This window comes from Toxotes jaculatrix, chromosome 4 (assembly GCF_017976425.1).
Source record: "Toxotes jaculatrix isolate fToxJac2 chromosome 4, fToxJac2.pri, whole genome shotgun sequence".
NCBI lineage: Eukaryota > Metazoa > Chordata > Actinopteri > Toxotidae > Toxotes > Toxotes jaculatrix.
Window position 1 is genome coordinate 27,054,388 of NC_054397.1, and position 17,383 is coordinate 27,071,770.

Below are 17,383 nucleotides of genomic sequence, written 5' to 3' on the forward strand. Positions count from 1 at the left end.
ATAGTATAGTAAGGCGTCAAAATAGGCCAAAAAAAGTCATACTTTAGTATGACCTCAAAATGCCATAAAAATGGTCATAGTATAGTAAGGCGTCAAAATCGGCCAAAAAAAGTCACTTTTTTTTTTGGCCTCAAAATGCCATAAAAATGGTCATAGTATAGTAAGGCGTCAAAATCGGCCAAAAAAAGTCATTTTCAGAACGGCCTCAAAATGTCATAAAAATGGTCATAGTATAGTAAGGCGTCAAAATCGGCCAAAAAAAGTCATACTTTAGTATGACTTCAAAATGTCATAAAAAACGTCATAGTATAGTAAGGCGTCAAAATCGGCCAAAAAAAGTCATACTTTAGTATGACCTCAAAATGTCATAAAAAACGTCATAGTATAGTAAGGCGTCAAAATCGGCCAAAAAAAGTCATACTTTAGTTTGACCTCAAAATGTCATAAAAAACGTCATAGTATAGTAAGGCGTCAAAATCGGCCAAAAAAAGTCAATTATTTTTTGGCCTCAAAATGTCATAAAAATGGTCATAGTATAGTAAGGCGTCAAAATCGGCCAAAACAAGTCACATTTTTTTTTGGCCCTCAAAATGTCATAAAAAACGTCATAGTATAGTAAGGCGTCAAAATCAGCCAAAAAAAGTCAATTATTTTTTTGGCCTCAAAATGTCATAAAAATGGTCATAGTATAGTAAGGCGTCAAAATCGGCCAAAAAAAGTCACGTTTTTTTTTGGCCTCAAAATGTCATAAAAATGATCATAATATAGTAAGGCGTCAAAATCGGCCAAAAAAAAGTCAATTTTTTTTTTGGCCTCAAAATGTCATAAAAATGGTCATAGTATAGTAAGGCGTCAAAATCGGCCAAAAAAAGTCATACTTTAGTATGACCTCAAAATGTCATAAAAAAGTCATAGTATAGTAAAGGCGTCAAAATAGGCAAAAAAAAGTCATATTTTAGTATGACCTCAAAAATGTCATAAAAATGGTCATAGTATAGTAAGGCGTCAAAATCTGCCAAAAAAAAGTCAATTTTTTTTTTGGCCTCAAAATGTCATAAAAAACGTCATAGTATAGTAAGGCGTCAAAATCGGCCAAAAAAAGTCATTTTTCAGAACGGCCTCCAAATGTCATAAAAATGGTCATAGTATAGTAAGGCGTCAAAATATGCCAAAAAAAGTCACACTTTAGTATGACCTCAAAATGTCATAAAAATGGTCATAGTATAGTAAGGCGTCAAAATCGGCCAAAAAAAGTCATTTTTCAGAACGGCCTCAAAATGTCATAAAAATGGTCATAGTATAGTAAGGCGTCAAAATCGGCCAAAAAAAGTCAATTTTTTTTTGGCCTCAAAATGTCATAAAAATGGTCATAGTATAGTAAGGCGTCAAAATCGGCCAAAAAAAGTCACGTTTTTTTTTGGCCTCAAAATGTCATAAAAATGGTCATAGTATAGTAAGGCGTCAAATCGGCCAAAAAAAGTCAATTTTTTTTTGGCCTCAAAATGTCATAAAAATGGTCATAGTATAGTAAGGCGTCAAAATCGGCCAAAAAAAGTCACGTTTTTTTTTTGGCCTCAAAATGTCATAAAAATGGTCATAGTATAGTAAGGCGTTAAAATCGGCCAAAAAAAGTCATACTTTAGTGCATGACCTCAAAATGTCATAAAAAACCTCATAGTATAGTAAGGCGTCAAAATCGGCCCAAAAAAAGTCATTTTTCAGAACGGCCTCAAAATGTCATAAAAATGGTCATAGTATAGTAAGGCGTCAAAATCGGCCAAAAAAAAGTCGTTTTTCAGAACGGCCTCAAAATGTCATAAAAATGGTCATAGTATAGTAAGGCGTCAAAATCGGCCAAAAAAAGTCATTTTTCAAAATGGCCTCAAAATGTCATAAAAAATGGTCATAATATAGTAAGGCGTCAAAATCGGCCAAAAAAAGTCAATTTTTTTTTGCCTCAAAATGTCATAAAAATGGTCATAATATAGTAAGGCGTCAAAGTCGGGCCAAAAAAGTCACGTTTTCTTTGGCCTCAAAATGTCATAAAAAATGTCATAGTATAGTAAGGCGTTAAAATCGGCCAAAAAAAGTCATACTTTAGTATGACCTCAAAATGTCATAAAAAAACCTCATAGTATAGTAAGGCGTCAAAATCGGCCAAAAAAAGTCATTTTTCAGAACGGCCTCAAAATGTCATAAAAATGGTCATAGTATAGTAAGGCGTCAAAATCGGCCAAAAAAAGTCGTTTTTCAGAACGGCCTCAAAATGTCATAAAAATGGTCATAGTATAGTAAGGCGTCAAAATCGGCCAAAAAAGTCATTTTTCAAAATGACCTCAAAATGTCATAAAAACGTCATAGTATAGTAAGGCGTCAAAATCGGCCAAAAAAAGTCATACTTTAGTTTGACCTCAAAATGTCATAAAAAACGTCATAGTATAGTAAGGCGTCAAAATCGGCCAAAAAAAGTCAATTATTTTTTGGGCCTCAAAATGTCATAAAAATGGTCATAGTATAGTAAGGCGTCAAAATCGGCCAAAACAAGTCACATTTTTTTTTGGCCTCAAAATGTCATAAAAAACGTCATAGTATAGTAAGGCGTCAAAATCAGCCAAAAAAAGTCAATTATTTTTTTTGGCCTCAAAATGTCATAAAAATGGTCATAGTATAGTAAGGCGTCAAAATCGGCCCAAAAAAAGTCACGTTTTTTTTTTTGGCCTCAAAATGTCATAAAAATGATCATAATATAGTAAGGCGTCAAAATCGGCCAAAAAAAAGTCAATTTTTTTTTTGGCCTCAAAATGTCATAAAAATGGTCATAGTATAGTAAGGCGTCAAAATCGGCCAAAAAAAGTCATACTTTAGTATGACCTCAAAATGTCATAAAAAAGTCATAGTATAGTAAGGCGTCAAAATAGGCAAAAAAAAGTCATATTTTAGTATGACCTCAAAATGTCATAAAAATGGTCATAGTATAGTAAGGCGTCAAAATCTGCCAAAAAAAGTCAATTTTTTTTTTGGCCTCAAAATGTCATAAAAAACGTCATAGTATAGTAAGGCGTCAAAATCGGCCAAAAAAAGTCATTTTTCAGAACGGCCTCCAAATGTCATAAAAATGGTCATAGTATAGTAAGGCGTCAAAATATGCCAAAAAAAGTCACACTTTAGTATGACCTCAAAATGTCATAAAAATGGTCATAGTATAGTAAGGCGTCAAAATCGGCCAAAAAAAGTCATTTTTCAGAACGGCCTCAAAATGTCATAAAAATGGTCATAGTATAGTAAGGCGTCAAAATCGGCCAAAAAAAGTCAATTTTTTTTTGGCCTCAAAATGTCATAAAAATGGTCATAGTATAGTAAGGCGTCAAAATCGGCCAAAAAAAGTCACGGTTTTTTTTGGCCTCAAAATGTCATAAAAATGGTCATAGTACAGTAAGGCGTCAAAATCGGCCAAGAAAAGTCAATTTTTTTTTTTGGCCTCAAAATGTGCCAAAAACGTCATAGTATAGTAAGGCGTCAAAATCGGCCAAAAAAAGTCAATTTTTTTTTTGGCCTCAAAATGTCATAAAAAACGTCATAGTATAGTAAGGCGTCAAAATCGGCCAAAAAAAGTCATTTTTCAGAACGGCCTCCAAATGTCATAAAAATGGTCATAGTATAGTAAGGCGTCAAAATATGCCAAAAAAAGTCACACTTTAGTATGACCTCAAAATGTCATAAAAATGGTCATAGTATAGTAAGGCGTCAAAATCGGCCAAAAAAAGTCATTTTTCAGAACGGCCTCAAAATGTCATAAAAATGGTCATAGTATAGTAAGGCGTCAAAATCGGCCAAAAAAAGTCAATTTTTTTTTGGCCTCAAAATGTCATAAAAATGGTCATAGTATAGTAAGGCGTCAAAATCGGCCAAAAAAAGTCACGGTTTTTTTTGGCCTCAAAATGTCATAAAAATGGTCATAGTATAGTAAGGCGTCAAAATCGGCCAAAAAAAAGTCAATTTTTTTTTGGCCTCAAAATGTCATAAAAATGGTCATAGTATAGTAAGGCGTCAAAATCGGCCAAAAAAAGTCACGTTTTTTTTTGGCCTCAAAATGTCATAAAAATGGTCATAGTATAGTAAGGCGTCAAAATCGGCCAAAAAAAGTCAATTTTTTTTTGGCCTCAAAATGTCATAAAAATGGTCATAGTATAGTAAGGCGTCAAAATCGGCCAAAAAAAGTCACGTTTTTTTTTGGCCTCAAAATGTCATAAAAATGGTCATAGTATAGTAAGGCGTTAAAATCGGCCAAAAAAAGTCATACTTTAGTATGACCTCAAAATGTCATAAAAAACCTCATAGTATAGTAAGGCGTCAAAATCGGCCAAAAAAAGTCATTTTTCAGAACGGCCTCAAAATGTCATAAAAATGGTCATAGTATAGTAAGGCGTCAAAATCGGCCAAAAAAAGTCGTTTTTCAGAACGGCCTCAAAATGTCATAAAAATGGTCATAGTATAGTAAGGCGTCAAAATCGGCCAAAAAAAGTCATTTTTCAAAATGGCCTCAAAATGTCATAAAAAATGGTCATAATATAGTAAGGCGTCAAAATCGGCCAAAAAAAGTCAATTTTTTTTTGGCCTCAAAATGTCATAAAAATGGTCATAATATAGTAAGGCGTCAAAGTCGGCCAAAAAAAGTCACGTTTTCTTTGGCCTCAAAATGTCATAAAAAATGTCATAGTATAGTAAGGCGTTAAAATCGGCCAAAAAAAGTCATACTTTAGTATGACCTCAAAATGTCATAAAAAACCTCATAGTATAGTAAGGCGTCAAAATCGGCCAAAAAAAGTCATTTTTCAGAACGGCCTCAAAATGTCATAAAAATGGTCATAGTATAGTAAGGCGTCAAAATCGGCCAAAAAAAGTCGTTTTTCAGAACGGCCTCAAAATGTCATAAAAATGGTCATAGTATAGTAAGGCGTCAAAATCGGCCAAAAAAAGTCATACTTTAGTGTGCCCTCAAAATGTCATAAAATTGGTCATAGTATAGTAAGGCGTCAAAATCAGCCAAAAAAAGTCAATTTTTTTTTTGGCCTCAAAATGTCATAAAAATGGTCATAGTATAGTAAGGCGTCAAAATCGACCAAAAAAAAGGCATACTTTAGTATGACCTCAAAATGTGCCAAAAACGTCATAGTATAGTAAGGCGTCAAAATCGGCCAAAAAAAGTCGTTTTTTTTTTGGCCTCAAAATGTCATAAAAATGGTCATAGTATAGTAAGGCGTCAAAATCGACCAAAAAAAAGGCATACTTTAGTATGACCTCAAAATGTCATAAAAACCTCATAGTATAGTAAGGCGTCAAAATCGGCCAAAAAAAGTCATACTTTAGTGTGACCTCAAAATGTCATAAAAAACGTCATAGTATAGTAAGGACTCAAAATCGGCCAAAAAAAGTCATTTTTCAGAACGGCCTCAAAATGTCATAAAAATGGTCATAGTATAGTAAGGCGTCAAAATCGGCCAAAAAAAGTCAATTTTTTTTTTGGCCTCAAAATGTCATAAAAATGGTCATAGTATAGTAAGGCGTCAAAATCGGCCAAAAAAAGTCATTTTTCAGAACGGCCTCAAAATGTCATAAAAATGGTCATAGTATAGTAAGGCGTCAAAATCGGCCCAAAAAAGTCATTTTTCAGAACGGCCTCAAAATGTCATAAAAATGGTCATAGTATAGTAAGGCGTCAAAATCGGCCAAAAAAAGTTATACTTTAGTATGACCTCAAAATGTCATAAAAAACCTCATAGTATAGTAAGGCGTCAAAATCGGCCAAAAAAAGTCATACTTTAGTATGACCTCAAAATGTGCCAAAAACGTCATAGTATAGTAAGGCGTCAAAATCGGCCAAAACACGTCACATTTTTTTTTGGCCTCAAAATGTCATAAAAATGGTCATAGTATAGTAAGGCATCAAAATCGGCCAAAAAAAGTCACGTTTTTTTTTGGCCTCAAAATGTCATAAAAATGGTCATAGTATAGTAAGGCGTCAAAATCGGCCAAAAAAAGTCAATTTTTTTTTGGCCTCAAAATGTCATAAAAATGGTCATAGTATAGTAAGGCGTCAAAATTGGCCAAAAAAAGTCATACTTTAGTATGACCTCAAAATGTGCCAAAAACGTCATAGTATAGTAAGGCGTCAAAATCGGCCAAAAAAAGTCAATTTTTTTTTTGGCCTCAAAATGTCATAAAAATGGTCATAGTATAGTAAGGCGTCAAAATCGACCAAAAAAAAGGCATACTTTAGTATGACCTCAAAATGTCATAAATAACCTCATAGTATAGTAAGGCGTCAAAATCGGCCAAAAAAAGTAATACTTTAGTGTGACCTCAAAATGTCATAAAAAACGTCATAGTATAGTAAGGCGTCAAAATCGGCCAAAAAAAGTCATTTTTCAGAACGGCCTCAAAATGTCATAAAAATGGTCATAGTATAGTAAGGCGTCAAAATCGGCCAAAAAAAGTCAAATTTTTTTTTGGCCTCAAAATGTCATAAAAATGGTCATAGTATAGTAAGGCGTCAAAATCGGCCAAAAAAAGTCACTTTTTTTTTGGCCTCAAAATGTCATAAAAATGGTTATAGTATAGTAAGGCGTCAAAATCGGCCAAAAAAAGTCATTTTTCAGAACGGCCTCAAAATGTCATAAAAATGGTCATAGTATAGAAAGGCGTCAAAATCGGCCAAAAAAAGTCACGTTTTTTTTTGGCCTCAAAATATTATAAAAATGGTCATAGTACAGTAAGGCGTCAAAATCGGCCAAAAAAAGTCAATTTTTTTTTGGCCTCAAAATGTCATAAAAATGGTCATAGTATAGTAAATCGGCCAAAAAAAGTCATTTTTCAGAACGGCCTCAAAATATCATAAAAATTGTGATAGTATAGTAAGGCTTCAAAATCGGCCAAAAAAAAGTCACGTTTTTTTTTGGCCTCAAAATGTCATAAAAATGGTCATAGTATAGTAAGGCGTCAAAATCGGCCAAAAAAAGTCAATTTTTTTTTTGGCCTCAAAATGTCATAAAAATAGTCATAGTATAGTAAGGCGTCAAAATCGGCAAAAAAAAGTCACATTTTTTTTGGCCTCAAAATGTCATAAAAAATGTCATAGTATAGTAAGGCGTCAAAATTGGCCAAAAAAAGTCATACTTTAGTATGACCTCAAAATGTGCCAAAAACGTCATAGTATAGTAAGGCGTCAAAATCGGCCAAAAAAAGTCGTTTTTTTTTTGGCCTCAAAATGTCATAAAAATGGTCATAGTATAGTAAGGCGTCAAAATCGACCAAAAAAAAGGCATACTTTAGTATGACCTCAAAATGTCATAAAAACCTCATAGTATAGTAAGGCGTCAAAATCGGCCAAAAAAAGTCATACTTTAGTGTGACCTCAAAATGTCATAAAAAACGTCATAGTATAGTAAGGACTCAAAATCGGCCAAAAAAAGTCATTTTTCAGAACGGCCTCAAAATGTCATAAAAATGGTCATAGTATAGTAAGGCGTCAAAATCGGCCAAAAAAAGTCAATTTTTTTTTTGGCCTCAAAATGTCATAAAAATGGTCATAGTATAGTAAGGCGTCAAAATCGGCCAAAAAAAGTCATTTTTCAGAACGGCCTCAAAATGTCATAAAAATGGTCATAGTATAGTAAGGCGTCAAAATCGGCCCAAAAAAGTCATTTTTCAGAACGGCCTCAAAATGTCATAAAAATGGTCATAGTATAGTAAGGCGTCAAAATCGGCCAAAAAAAGTTATACTTTAGTATGACCTCAAAATGTCATAAAAAACCTCATAGTATAGTAAGGCGTCAAAATCGGCCAAAAAAAGTCATACTTTAGTATGACCTCAAAATGTGCCAAAAACGTCATAGTATAGTAAGGCGTCAAAATCGGCCAAAACACGTCACATTTTTTTTTGGCCTCAAAATGTCATAAAAATGGTCATAGTATAGTAAGGCATCAAAATCGGCCAAAAAAAGTCACGTTTTTTTTTGGCCTCAAAATGTCATAAAAATGGTCATAGTATAGTAAGGCATCAAAATCGGCCAAAAAAAGTCACGTTTTTTTTTGGCCTCAAAATGTCATAAAAATGTCATGGTATAGTAAGGCGTCAAAATCGGCCAAAAAAAGTCATACTTTAGTATGACTTCAAAATGTCATAAAAAACCTCATAGTATAGTAAGGCGTCAAAATCGGCCAAAAAAAGTCATACTTTAGTATGACCTCAAAATGTCATAAAAAACGTCATAGTATAGTAAGGCGTCAAAATCGGCCAAAAAAAGTCATACTTTAGTATGACCTCAAAATGTCATAAAAAACCTCATAGTATAGTAAGGCGTCAAAATCGGCCAAAAAAAGTCATACTTTAGTATGGCCTTAAATGTGCCAAAAAACGTCATAGTATAGTAAGGCGTCAAAATCGGCCAAAAAAAGTCATACTTTAGTATGACCTCAAAATGTCATAAAAAACGTCATAGTATAGTAAGGCGTCAAAATCGGCCAAAAAAAGTCATACTTTAGTATGGCCTTAAATGTGCCAAAAAACGTCATAGTATAGTAAGGCGTCAAAATTGGCCAAAAAAAGTCATACTTTAGTATGATCTCAAAATGTCATAAAAAACGTCATAGTATAGTAAGGCGTTAAAATCGGCCAAAAAAAGTCATACTTTAGTATGACCTCAAAATGTGCCAAAAAAGTCAGAGTATAGTAAGGCATCAAAATCGGCCAAAAAAAGTCATACTTTAGTATGACCTCAAAATGTGCCAAAAAACGTCATAGTATAGTAAGGCGTCAAAATCGGCCAAAAAAAATCATACTTTAGTATGACCTCAAAATGTCATAAAAAACGTCATAGTATAGTAAGGCGTCAAAATCGGCCAAAAAAATTCATACTTTAGTATGACCTCAAAATGTCATAGAAAATGTCACAGTATAGTAAGGCGTCAAAATCGGCCAAAAAAAGTCAGATTTTAGTAAGACCTCAAAATGTCTTAAAAAAAGTCATACGGTTGTTAGGCGTCAAAATATGCCAAAAAAAGTCAGATTTTAGTAAGACCTCAAAATGTCTTAAAAAAAGTCATACGGTTGTTAGGCGTCAAAATATGCCAAAAAAAGTCATATTTTAGTATGACCTCCATGTCATAAAAAAACGTCATAGTATAGTAAGGAGTCAAAATCGGCAAAAAAAAGTCATACTTTAGTATGACCTCAAAATGTCATAAAAAACGTCATAGTATAGTAAGGTGTCAAAATATGCCAAAAAAAGTCATATTTTAGTATGACCTTACTTTAGTATGGCTTGTTGTAGTGTAGACTTTACTAACCATCATGTATTAGCATATTTTGCCGCTGGCTTATGACTTAATTGCCGATTTATGATCGCTGCTGATACAGATAGAGGACCGCAGCAGCTATTGTTGGGAACGCTGTTGCGGTGTGTTGGGCATATGTAGCTTACTTTAGTACACTCTACTTACTGTATATCATGTATATCATTAGATTGTTTTTATATTGCAAATAAAGTATTCATGTTAAAATCACAGTTCCACTTACATGCGTTGTGCGATCGGGTAAAAGACCTCTCCAAACCAAGCACCAAGCTTTGGATGTTTAATGTGAGATTGAGTCTTTTCATCCCAGGGTGTTCGTGGGATGAGCTCAGCATCAGTCACAAAAAAACAGAGCTTCAAGGACATTTGACGTACGGTGTTAGCCTGTGAGGAGAAAGCATTGTGCCATTTAGACAGACATGGTCATGGTCCTCACACAGAAAGCAGCCTTACTCCGGGTTTACCTTTGCTTCTTTGAATTTAGACGGTATTTATTTCATGTTAGTTTTGCCTTACAAATGCAGAGTATGGCAAATTCCAGTCAGCAGGAGATTATTAAACTGACAGACAGCTAAGCCTGCTGGCTGCTGGTGTATTGCTGAGGCTATTTTCCTGTGGGCTGACATTTGTTTTCTCTTTTCAGGAGCAAACAGGAACATTCAACTGGATTATAAAAGTGATGTGATTTCAAATTAAATCTTGAGCAGGAATGGAACAAACCACTTTTTTTCTCTGTGCAGCAGGTGATCCAACATGGACTCTCTTAAGCTTGGGGACAAACAACAGCCGTAAGGAGTGTCCCCACTGTGGGACAGAACAGCAACAAGACTGTTGGTGTGTTTTCTTATGACACAAAGTAACACTCACATGCTACAGTGCTAAACTCTCCTCCTTTGAACGGTTCAATCAGACCTGTACTACTGACACTACTAAAGCTTTTTAACCTGCTGTGAGCATTTTTATTTAAAAAAAAAGTGCTGTCATCAAAAAAGGGCATGACAGCATGCAGTATACATGTGACAGGATACTTTATTTACATTCAGGTAAACAGACAAATGGTAAAGTCCTGATGGACAAGTGCAAAGGGGACACACAGTGTATAGTGGCAGGTCACAGTCAGACAACAGAGCACCACAATATGTACACACACACTGCAGGCCAACCATCCACAATCACTGAGGCCTATATAAACAGACAAGTGTATTCACAATCCTTATATTTGGTCACTGGTGTGTCTTTGGTAGATCACAGATATTAAAGCTCCACTCCAGCACTTCCACTAAACATCCATGTTGAGTAACAAAGACAATGGTTTATTGATCAATAACAGCTGCTTAGGTGTACAGCTGTGATAATAACTTACTGTCAACTGCCCCTTAGTCACATCTTATATCATTTGTAATGACACTGTTGACAGCTGAGATTTAAGAACGATTCATGTATATGAAAAGTGCCTTGAAATAACTTCTGTTATGATTCACTGCTATATGAATAAAACTCAATTGAACTGAACTGAATGTAGTTATTTAATTTACTGTGTGCAAAAGGGTTAGCATGGATTTGATTACTCAACAGAGTGTGTGCTAAAATGTTAGCACGGAGCTGATGATCTACCAAGAATACACACATTATCTTAGTGTTATTCAAAGCTTATTTAAATCAGACAACATACCAAAAGGTTTCCAGTCTATCCCTGTAATAAATAACTAACGTTTAGCTGCAGCTTCCTTTTTCAGAAGATTCAGTATAATAAATACAGTATAATAAAAAAAAACAAACATTTGACACGTTTCTGTTGGCTCTAAGGCCTGTCATCCACCTGACCTGTCTTAATTACTTGGCCATGGCAGGTGATTTGGTTGCACTTCATCACATAAAAACCATGCAAATAAAGGGCTGTGTAACAGCATTAGCAGTGTATTTAAAAGAACTCATTCTTAACATATTCTCTCATTTGCTGATGTTATAATACACATGAAGAAGGTTACGCTGATGTCAACAGAACAGGTGCTTAAGGCAGATCCTTTTTTTTCCCAAAAACAGAACATGTTTTAATAGCATACATTTCTTAATAGCATCGTGCTGCTTAAAGTACCATGTTATACAGCTAATTGCCAGCTACAGTTAAAACGACACACAACAGACTGTGGTTATATGGGAAAATCCTCATGAGCTCCTCTTTTTCATTTATGGCTACTGAGAAATACAGGAATAAAAAAACGGTCCCCCTGTCATCAGACAGGTGGACTGGTTAAGAAAGCTGCTGAGCAGCCACAGGCTCTTATTGCAAACAGTGCTGCCAAAGTGCCCATGAGCAAGTGGCCCCAGCTAAAGTGTTGTCACTGAAGTTGAATCAGTTGTCCTCATGTGATATATCAGTGGTACAATGAGAATTGTATTGGTGCAATAGTCCGACTGCAACCAAAACATCAGTTGCCAGCAAACTTCAACAGCAGCAGTAAACATGTCACCCTGCTCAAATCCTGCTAACTACATCCCTCAGACTTCAGCAGATTCCATATTGGATTTTTCTTTTCAAGCAAACTGTCTGCAGGTGGTCAGCTTCAGAGAAGACCTAAGAACTGTGGGTGACACCAGGCCAGCTCGCCCTGTTACTGAAGCCTCTGCAGTGAGATCAGAAACACTCATGAGACCGCCATGGAAATTTTATGCCAAGATAAAGTAACATTAATTAATGCGCCATCACCGTCTGGCAACTGTTCAGTCCTGATGGACACAAACATTTTACTGCACTGTGTTTTGGCAAATGTTCTTTATGGTATGTAGTGAACATAGTTAAGGAACAGGGGACAGTATGACTCAGAATCTGAGACGTGTGTGTGTACAAGTGTAATGTGTAAGCTGGCTAGTGCTCAGTGCTGGCTTACCGTACCTCTCCAACAACAGAGGCTTCATGGCTATGTCAACTGGACAACATTTGTTAACTGTCCATCCAGAGCTGCTGCAGGCTGGTGTTATTTAAACTTTGTTATTTAAGCATTTTTCTAAACAACTCAGCACTTTGGATTATTGTGAAAATTGATCCATGTTAATTACAGTATTTGTTTGACCTCTTATTGTCCAACAAATATTCTGAAATACTACATTATTCATTTTCCCCCAGTCAATTAAAGCTGTTTCTAATTTGGGCAACACATTTTGGTGTTTCTATACTACAACTCTGAGCCCTGACCCACTTACTGACTAATACCCTTGTATACTGTGTGTATCTTTTCATCATATCCTCTTACGATCGCTGCTGTGCTTTGTGTGGGCGTCTTTCTGAGGCCCCATGCACCTCACCCCCTCCAGCAGCATGGGAGTTCCATGATGAGGGTCTGGACAGAGGAAGAGAAAGGGATGAGGACAAAGGGGGACAGTGAGATGCGGAGAGACAAAGAGAGAAAAACACTGTGTGTTGATCAGTTAGCGTTTCACTCCTGGTTTTACACTTAGGCACCTGGCTCAGTCTGAGTTAATAGAGTCACTGTAACTATCAGGACACTGCTGAGCACATTATGCTGCTTATTCAGTGGACCTGTTGACTGCAACAGCAAGGCTAGTGTGTGTGTGTATGTGTGTGTGTGTGTGTGTGTGCTAGCACCTACCAATGACCCTGGCCTGCAGTCTGACCTTCAGACTGCTGTCCTTCCTGCCTTTGGTCATCAGAGTGATCTCCTCCTGCAGCACCCCCTCCTGGTGAGTCCTGTACTCACATGTTACCTTCACTCCTGCAGAGACAGAGGGACACGGTTCAGCAGTGTTTACATATTCAGTTATATGGAAACAGTTTTATCCAGCCACAAAACAACTACTTTGGACTGGCATAAATGGAGAGGAGTATAATAAAGTGGTTTTAGAACTGCTAAGGTGTGCTGTTAGTCACCATGTGAGGGGAGGGGACAGGAAAATGAATATGAGAGTGGTCTTAGATTGTATACAGTATATATGTCAGACACAACATTAAAACTGGTAACTGGTTTTAATGTTGTGGCTGATCGGTCAATTGGCCTATCACACTGAGAACACGTCCACGTGCTGCAGCTGATTCTGAACACTCCTGCTCGAGTCCTCACGAAGACCAAGAAAGTCTTCCTACTGTTTAATACCACATCTGGAACAGCCTCTCATAACACCTGAGGTCTGCTCCAACTCTCAGTTGTTTTAAATCAGACCTCAAAACTTCTCTGTTTGCTACTCTATTTGATTAAGTTTAACTTCGGAATATTTATTCTTATCATGCACTGTGGATTTATTCTCGTCTTTAAATCCCATAAATATATGTGTGTATGTTAAAAGATGCAAAACAAAAAAACTTGTCTTGGTTTCACATTTTCTGGCTGCAGTTACAGACAAGATGGTGGCGAGTCGCCCAGACTCTTCTGTCCAATTAGAAAATTGGTCACCTCTGCTAATGTGCAGTCTCTTGGCAGACTAGTGTGGACTGAAACTCTTCCTTCTTCAACCAACCACCCATCTGTCCATTCATGGATAGTAACCAGCTTGGATACAGTTTGCAGGAAGCCCAGCTGGCAGCAGAGTCTAAACATGTGAATACTGAGAACATTGAAGATCCCAGAGGAATAAAACCCTTCTGATTTTAGTGACGCCATCACTTTGACTCTTGTGCCACCCTCAGGCCAAATTTAACATTTTAGCTCCACTAATGGTGAAATGATGAGGCTGTGTTTATACTGAAGACTGCATTTCTATAACCAACAGGCACTTGTCCAGTTATTGAAATGCATTTTTCTCATAAATACAAATAATGACTGGGCCAGCCCCAACAGTTTACCTCAGTAAGTAAGGAGGTAAACAGTTTTCTGAACTAACCTCTGAACTCACCCTCCAGAGTGGAGTTAATACGATGGACCCGCAGGCTGGGGGACCTCCGAGTCGGAGAAGAGGAAGGAAGACAGGAGAGCTCTTTGCCCGGTGTGGGTACGTCTGGAACACTGAAGACGATCTCATAACAGTGGTGGCTCTTCAGGAAACCGGCCTGACAGAGGAACAGTGAGAGTAATAAAGAATAAATCACTGGAAGAGCTGGTGTTACTGTCTTATTTCTGTGGTTGCTCTGCTATTCCTCTGCATGCTATAGTTCTAACTACTGAAACTCCATATCCCATCCATATCCAGATATGTGTCCTGTGTTAAAAATGTGTGGACATACAGCAGCAGTCTCATGTTAATCTAAAGATGAGTCCACAGACTCCATGTTTGAAACCCCCTGGGCTACACCAGTGTATCTTATTATACTGGTGACGCCCCTAATCCTCTGCATCCGTATCATGGACCACAGACAGCCGCTCACACCACACACCTTGACCAAGTAGCTGCCATCCTTCTCTGGGATAGCAATGAGAGCAGAAAGGTTTGACTGGTCGTCTCTCCGTGTTGGAGAGCCAGGGGGCTCGTCATCGTCAGGGAAACGCACTCCACCCGCTTTGGAGGTGGAGCCTGGAGACAGAGAGAAAAATCAAGCTTTTAATCATCTCACAACCAGGAGGCAGGAGCACAGACCCAAAGCTGGGTCATCAGGCAGAAACAGCAACAGCCTGAAGTACCTCAGCTTAAAGCATGAGGCACCACACTGCCCCCTGGTGATTACAGCCAGACGTGACCGTATGAAGGCCAAACTACTGCCAGTCAACAGCAGAGCTCAAACACACGGGCACACATGAACAAAAGCAGCGTCAAACTCACCTTTTCTTCCTGTTGCCATGGTGAATGTGGTTAGGAATTGGGAAGTGTCAGACAATACCTGCGTGATGTCATCACTGACTGCCTGAGTAAAGAGAAAGACAGACAGAAAGACAGACAGACAGCACCATGTTAAGTGTTGGAGTTTGTCAGGTGTAGTAAACACGAAGCGTCAAAGCTTCAGGTGCTTTTGCAGTCACGGACCAGAGTGTATCGATATCAGTACTGTACTGATGTTACATGTCACTGCCTTCATGTCTGTCTCCGTCCAACACGTTGCTGTCTAGTCTGTTACATCCACACAGCAAAAGATGCTGACCTGTGAGGAAACAGAAGAGGGTGTGCACAGTGCAGCTGCTCATCAGCCAACAGATCAGACAGTGGCTGTGTTAGACAGAGTGTGAACAGGGTGTTCCTGTAAAAGACAGCACTGATGCACTGCTCACAGTCTGAAAAAACAAACTATAAATAGATATCCACCATCAATAAAATGAGGACACTTCCACTGGCTTACACAAAAACAAATGAGCAACTGAAACTCAACAAAGCCATTAGACAACCCCGAGTCACTTCCTCACTTACACAGTTTTGGCAGTTTTGGAGAGTATAAAGGATTCAGCAGACTTCAAACAAAGTACCTGTCTCTGATCTTGGATTTTTTTTTTCATTCTTTGCAGAGCCACTACCATGGCGTCTTGTGTGTGCAGCTCAGTGTATTACCCTGAATACCTACAGGAGAGACGTGTGCACCCTTCTCCCCTTTTGCACAATTCATAGAGTCGAGACAACAAAGACATAGACTTCTTGAAGAGGTATTAGGAGTGCTGTGGGATGCAGCCAGGAGGAAGCTGTCAAGCGTGTTCCTCTGTAACAGAAGTTTTGCCTTTAGATGTGGTCAGACAACACACTGAGGCCTTAACCAAGCATTTCTATTTTATTATATGTCTGAGCAGTACTGAAAGATGATCACCAGATAAGTAGATTACTGTATAGATGTTTCAGCCTTATGCTGAAATCATTTAAATCTACACACAAGCACATATGTGTGTGTACATGTGCATATTATTTATACAGTAAATATACTGTGTGCATATGAATAAAGCATATCATAGCTTGAAGCTACAAGAACAGAATTTTGAAAATTTACTCTACATACAAAAAGCTATAATTTGTTTATAAATATATAAATATGCATTTTTAAAATAGCTTATGGGATAAATATTCTGTCAAGTATGGCAGATACTGACAATATTTAAGATGGGGTCTGTGGTTTTTAAACAATGGCAACATTTAACATTTAGAGGTCTTCTCTTACAGTGGCCCAGTCAGAATCCAGCCAGTCAAATACAGTACGGAGTGTCTGCACCCACACAGCTACACTGAGGAAAACAAACAAGCATGTCCTCCTGAAAACTCCGATATTTGGAGACACTGTGACAATAACATCCCCTGAACGGATTCTCTTAGGTTAAACTCAGAGGACACAAACATTTTGTCATTATGCTAAGACGATGTCTCATATGTGGAGAGAGCTGAGAGAGAAAGGCAACACCCCTGTCTCCAGTGAACGGGCGTTCCTCCCTCTCAGCTGTGCGGACATGTGGGGGAGCAGACATCCACCTGTCTACTACAGACCCTGAACACACCACCTTCAGCCCCTGCAGTGAAGGCGCGACCACTCAACGCCCCGAAACACAGTATAAGGCCTGAAGGTACAAACGGACTAATGCATGAAACCGTACCAGAGGAAACACGGACACACGCCCATCAGGTCAGCATCCCAACAAACCAGTCACTCAGAGCCGCCACGGAGGAGGTACGTACCGCTCAGTGCGCGCGTGCTGGTCGTTTGCAGTGTCCTTCTACTTCCATCACAGCACCGGAGACATGTTGTTATTCCTCTGAGCACGATCACTGGACTCCGTGCTCGCGAAGCGCTGCAAAATGCGGCAGATGCTACCGCGTGCTACAGAGAGAGAGAGAGAGAGAGAGAGAGAGAGAGAGAGAGAGAGAGAGAGAGAGAGAGGAGGCTCAGACATCCTCCGTGCGCGCGGGCCGCTGCCCTCTCAGCGGACACGCGCAGGGCGCCATCAAAATTCCGTCTTTTAAAAGGTTTATTTCAGAGCAGCGTTACAGCGGTAATCCAGGATGTGTCTCTGCCTGTGGGACAGAGGATGAGCAGGACATGAGAACAGAAAGTTTCTATGAGGAAATAAAAATTAGCTCCGATAAAACTTTTACTATGAAAAGCTAAAATAATATTTATATACTAATGATGTGAGTTTCTATAATTTCATACATTATATTTTATTATTATTATCATATTGAA

General features: G+C 37.8%; 1 protein-coding gene across 2 annotated transcripts; it reads right to left on the reverse strand.

Annotated features, from left to right (window-relative positions):
• Positions 1-10,438: 10,438 nt before the first annotated feature.
• LOC121181207 (UPF0687 protein C20orf27 homolog) lies at positions 10,439-17,014 on the reverse strand. 2 transcript variants are annotated; one of them, XM_041037048.1, is made up of 6 exons: positions 16,879-17,014; positions 15,058-15,139; positions 14,675-14,811; positions 14,197-14,350; positions 12,960-13,082; positions 10,439-12,689 (listed from the first exon to the last, which is right to left on the reverse strand). In XM_041037048.1, the coding sequence occupies exons 2-6, from the start codon at positions 15,074-15,076 to the stop codon at positions 12,589-12,591; spliced, it is 534 nt and encodes a 177-aa protein (XP_040892982.1). In that variant the 5' UTR covers positions 15,077-15,139; positions 16,879-17,014; the 3' UTR covers positions 10,439-12,588. The 2 variants fall into 2 exon arrangements, with proteins under 2 accessions (XP_040892982.1, XP_040892981.1); XM_041037047.1 differs by having other exon boundaries at positions 14,185-14,350.
• Positions 17,015-17,383: the final 369 nt, after the last annotated feature.

What these genes read in the sequence shown, in the direction of transcription:
- LOC121181207 (XM_041037047.1), bottom strand. An exon ending in ATGGCAGCTACTTGGTCAAG is followed by an intron (nt 14,351 to 14,674) that starts GTGTGTGGTGTG and finishes TTCCTCTGTCAG; the next exon opens with GCCGGTTTCCTGAAGAGCCA. An exon ending in TCTGGAGGGTGAGTTCAGAG is followed by an intron (nt 13,083 to 14,184) that starts GTTAGTTCAGAA and finishes CTGTCTCTGCAG; the next exon opens with GAGTGAAGGTAACATGTGAG.